Genomic DNA, 5,294 nt, shown 5'->3' with positions numbered 1-5,294 from the left:
ATAATGTAACCAAATAAAATGGACATAATTCACATCAAATAAGGCATATCATAATCAGACCATCTGGTTAAGCTTAATTTGTAAATACCTGAAAGTATAACCAAATAAATAAATTAAACATTTTTGTAAAATTGTTTTGATGACATTTTTCTGTCAATCCATACATTTCCTTTTATAAATTATTATTTCAATGAGGAAAGAAACATGTTCATACAGTATCAATGTAAAACAATAATATACTGTACATATTCAAAGGAAGGCATGCATTTAAATAAAGTCGTATGACTCAAATTTCAAATAAATACAATTTTGGTCCATGTATGTCTCGAGGCAATCAATAGAAAATGATCCAAAACTTACCGTAAATTACCTGTAAGTACCCTAAAATAGAGGTGGGGGGGGGGGGTGAGGCAAATTTAACTCATTGCCTACTATTGACAAAGATAGATGGCCTGCAAAATAAACTGAGTTTGCCGAAAGTTCTCTAGTTGATGACGTGCTGGCTTCTCTCTTTCTCCCTGTCCACATCACCGTCCACTGGAGACGATACTTCAGAACTGCCGGAAAAAATATATGAGCGGACATAATTGTTAAACATCACAAAATGATACATAATAATCATATTAGGATCACACTACCTTTGAAGATGACATGGCACGTTGGCTGTGATTAAGTTATTGAGTTTGTAGTAATCCAGAAAGGTCCGAGCCACATTCGTGCCTAGCCTCATGTCTGACAGTTTATAGTTAAGGTCTTTGTTGTCTACAATTGGGAAACACTTCAAAAATAAAATTCAAAAAGCACACTGAAGCAACACTATGGCACACTATCTGACAAAACATGAAACAAGTGACTTGACCAGAGGGTAAATTAACATTTGCATTAAATAAAATGTATGCACAGCAGCAAACTACTTTGCAAATAGTCATTGACATCGAGTAAAATTAATAGTACTGCTCATACTGAGTGTAATATCTGATTTTGTATGAATATGGTCCACACTTGATATACTGTATGACAGTAAACCTTGGAAAACTCATAGAGGAGCAAGCAGTGCAATTATTGAATCATTAGAGATGTTTATTTATACCATGTATTCAAAACAGCGCATCTTTTGCATCGATTTAATGCCCGCCGCCCAAAACCTCTGCTATTCCCAACACATTGCGAGCAACAATCAATAACTCGGGGAACGGTGTAAATCCTCCAGGAACAACGCAGCTCATCCAGGATTAAGCGACGCAAAAGCTAACTATATGATGGCGCCATGAATCAAACATAAGCAATTACTTATACGACCAGGCCTACTTTGAATTCACGGGTGAGCACACACGTCACCGTCCCTCAATGCATTAGGAAAAAAAACATCAATAACTGTTTTGCTTTTCTAAAAAGGCTGAGGGCCAAGGAGTGTTGTTGCTCAGTCTGGGATCATTAGGCTTGTGGGCCAAGTAATGATGGCAATCAGGTTGAGATAATGAAGAAGTAGTGAAGCACACAAAGACAACCATGTGTCCAATCCCAAAGAGCGCCAGGATGCGGAGAACGCAGAAAAATAAGGACAATATCCGTATCGCGACGTACATTTCACCTGAGGCGAGGCCGCCTCTCTATCTAAACTCTCATCATCCATACATATTGCACGTGGAAAGCAGACAAATATAAAACACAGGCTAGTTTATCTTAAGGGGTCACTGATGTTTCACCAGGCTCATTCTTCATCACGCTGCGCTATGATGGAGCAATGTGGCGCCATCGTTTGTCTCCTTTCCACGTCATTACCTTGTTGGTGATATCTGTCAGATCATCCGTCTGTCTGAGATAAGTTTGATTGAAACAGCTGCCGTACGGATATCGATTTTTAGATGGCCAGTTTTACATTTGTTGGCTGAGAATAACCTGACCGTCCAAAGATGTTTACACCACCACCATGTGACATGACAGGTACGGGACAGGAGGTATTTTGTTAGGTATATTATTGACCTAAACCTTAGAGAGCTGGCATCCCCAAACTATTTAACTATCCTACATACATTTGTCTATATATATACAAATATATTCGATTAGATTGGAACTGTATTTCATCCCATATTCGGGGAAATCTCTTGGATGCAGCAGCAAAACAAACACAAGACACACAAGACATTGTAGACCTAGGTGAGAAACTGGAGCCACACACTGGAAATACACAAGGACTCTGCAGACTGAGGTTACCAAAGAGTCCCTCAGTAGTCTGGAGGTTTTAAAAAAACATCTTCTTTGCTTAGCCTAGATCCTCCTAAACTGTCCAATCACCTAATCAAGTTCTAATCCGGATTATCTCGGTCACTAGTAGTAGACCTAAAAAAGCCATCGTCAACTGCTAATATTGTCATGCTTTAAGCATAATATCCACACAGTCTGCCTTTTCACTATATAAATATAGCGTGTCAGCAAGCAATGTACCCCCAGACAGTCTAGCTGTCAGCGTCATATAGCGATATCTACAGTATTTTGAATTTAGTGAATAAAAAATGTAGGTTTAGGTGCGCCCCATATGAGTAAATATGTGCCTTATTGCATTTGTACGGTTAATCATCGCTTAATTAGGGGAATTGCAACCATTGATAAGGGGAGTGATCGGCCAAGGTTGACAGGTATGATAAAAAGCATTTTCATTGAAAGCTTTCAAACTAAGAATTGAATAATTAAAAAAAAATGCCACCAAAAAACATCACTAGCCGACTGTGAAACATGTACAGCACGTACGTACGTGCATCTTAGGAATGTCTGAAACTCAACCAACCCTGGAGAGAACATGCAAAATCCATTTATGAGCCATGTTTCCAAAAATCTGGTCCATTTTCTTTTTGACAGCTTGGCCTTGTTCCTATGACACTTGAGTTGTACAATATATGGCCATTCTTGCAAAGATGTTTGCACAACGTACCACCTCGTACAGACCAGAAGAGACACATTAGTCATCTCATATCCTTGATATTCATTCTGACCTCAGAAAAGTTTTTGCTTCTCCCTCCCCCGCTCACACCTTTCCACACATATTTTTCCTTTCATCAGAACTGGGCGCCAGTCCCATATTTTTTTCGCCAGGCAAGCTCGGCGACAAAAATATCTTGCGGACCCCACAGTGAGCAGATGGCCACTCAGCTTGGCTTGTCACGACTCACTGTCCATTACAGGAGGTTTGATGATGGACGGTCAGTTCCTGAAGGAGAATTTCCTCCTCTACATATGCGCGTCAGAGGCGAAAGGTATCAGAAGGATGAATAATCGGCAACCCCAAAGGTTGTTTGGCCATTCGCCGGGGTGGGGGACACCGCAGGTTTTGGATCAGGAAGTGATGACGTATTTGTGTGAACCTGAAAACATCAGGTGGCCCACAACAGAGATGGACTTACTTGAATAACAACATTTTTGTGCATTAAATAGGCCTATCCATTATTTTTAGTGGCAAAATAAGTGTTGTCAATATATTCTGCTCAATAGAATGAACGTTTTATTAAAGAATGTTTGAACTATCCACTTTTAGATGTCCTAACAATAAATATTGCAGGAAATTATGAGGTATAGAGTTAATGGTGAGCTATAAATAATGTTTATGGGGATAGACCTTGCTATATAGCTTGCACGTGTGTCAATGCACTTCTTGAAGCCATTGCTTTTGCTAAATATTTGAAAAAAGAATACAGTAGACAGTAGTTAGCTGGCTTTGACCCAAACAAGGATAAGTGGAACGGAAGATGAATGAATGAATAAAGTGGCACTAAAGTTTTAAGCTTGTGATAGGTTTTTTTTTTTTTTTAATAACTTGGATGGATAATATTTTACTAAGTTTTCACAACAATTTACATTGACTTTGAACTTTGCGACTATATCACTTTTCAATGACACCAAGCTTTGCTATTTCACAATTATTCAAAAGTACACAGATTCAAAAAGGGCACATTCCTATTCTGACCTGATTCTTTACCCTATGTAAAATTATGTGATAAATATGGGCTAATTACTTCAGTGTCTCTTTAAAGAAGTACAATATAAAAAAAAACAGCTGTTTCTGCCTTTTTGGGCTTTTCAAGAGGCTGAAAATTCTTAATTTTAGTCCCAATTCATTTGAAATAGGAATAAGGATAGTGAAAAGGCAGACTGTGTGGATATTATGCTTAAAGCATGACAATATTAGCAGTTGATTTTATAGACAGTACGATGGAAACATAATTTTGTCAATATAGTGCTCCAACACATTAAAAAAACGATGGATGAATACATTTCAAGGTTTAAGAAGGGTAAAACTAAGGGTTTATTTTTATTTTTCAATTGTGGATTTTAATCAAACAGTCCTGATATTTCTGAAAATCAAACAAAATCGCAGAAAAAGCTTTCATCAGTAGGCTTACACCATAGTCCGTATCAACTACTACTAATAATTAAACACGTAGAGGACGCATCTCTGTATTAGCTCTCATTAAAAAACACAGGTGTCCCTAATGTCGCCACAGTGGAGGAGGTCGCCTGCCCCAGAGGTGTTATCGTTGGCGGCGTGGTTAATCGATAGCGGGTCATTGTCATGGCTCAAGGGCGTGTTCCAGCTTGTGTGCTGATGAGCCAGACAAGAGCGCTGGGGACGTCAGGACTTGTTTACCACAGCTATTTACTGTCAGCGCGGCATTTAGCGGCTTTCGCCATCACCTCCCCAACGCCTGGTCCTGGCAGACGGACAGACAAGGTGACGGCTAGGCGTCAAGGCCCCGGTGGATAGGGAACAAGAAGAACGCCGTCCCGGCCGGACTGACGGGATTTAACATGGAGACGAGGGAGGGATGGCAAGGAAGGCCACTGACAGTCGCTGTCAATGCAGAGACACACGAGACGAGACGTTATCGATGACTCATTAAGAAGTTAGTCAGCAAGAGAAAAGGCCACTTTTGCCCCTAATGAGCAATTTGCTAAACTAAGAGACACTAGAAAGAAACTGGATAACCATAAAGCCTAAACCTTGGCTATCAAATAAGATTTTAACTGAAAACACTGAACTCCAGTTGTGGAACGATATGGTACAGCACTAAAAAAAGTGTTATATCTTATTGTATTTCCACATTGATGCTGCAAGATTGTAACATAGCGCTACTTTTGCTTCAATGAAACTATTCTACAAATTTCAAGTTTTTATTTAAATTACTACCTGTTTTACGGCATTTAAAAGGCAACATGTAGAATGACGAAAAAACGACATAGTATAGTAAGGCTTTTTTTCGTGTCCAATACATTTCAAGTGGGAAGGTGGAAGTGGATGACAG

At 39.3% G+C, this 5,294-nt stretch overlaps 1 protein-coding gene across 1 annotated transcript in view; it reads right to left on the bottom strand.

Annotated features, from left to right (window-relative positions):
• Nucleotides 1–57: 57 nt before the first annotated feature.
• Nucleotides 58–5,294, bottom strand: part of agbl4 (AGBL carboxypeptidase 4) — a 201,305-nt gene continuing 196,068 nt past the window's right edge. Inside the window, exons 12-13 of the mRNA XM_077716531.1 lie at nt 639–732; nt 58–557 (exon numbers count right to left, since the gene is read on the bottom strand). Of these exons, the coding sequence (XP_077572657.1) occupies nt 485–557; nt 639–732 (167 nt within the window). The 3' untranslated portion in view covers nt 58–484. The remainder of the gene's footprint in view (nt 558–638; nt 733–5,294) is intronic.

Source organism: Stigmatopora nigra, chromosome 5 (genome assembly GCF_051989575.1).
Source record: "Stigmatopora nigra isolate UIUO_SnigA chromosome 5, RoL_Snig_1.1, whole genome shotgun sequence".
NCBI classification, from domain to species: domain Eukaryota; kingdom Metazoa; phylum Chordata; class Actinopteri; order Syngnathiformes; family Syngnathidae; genus Stigmatopora; species Stigmatopora nigra.
The sequence above is the reverse complement of the archived record's forward strand: the minus strand, read 5'-3'. Positions and strand labels throughout refer to the sequence as shown.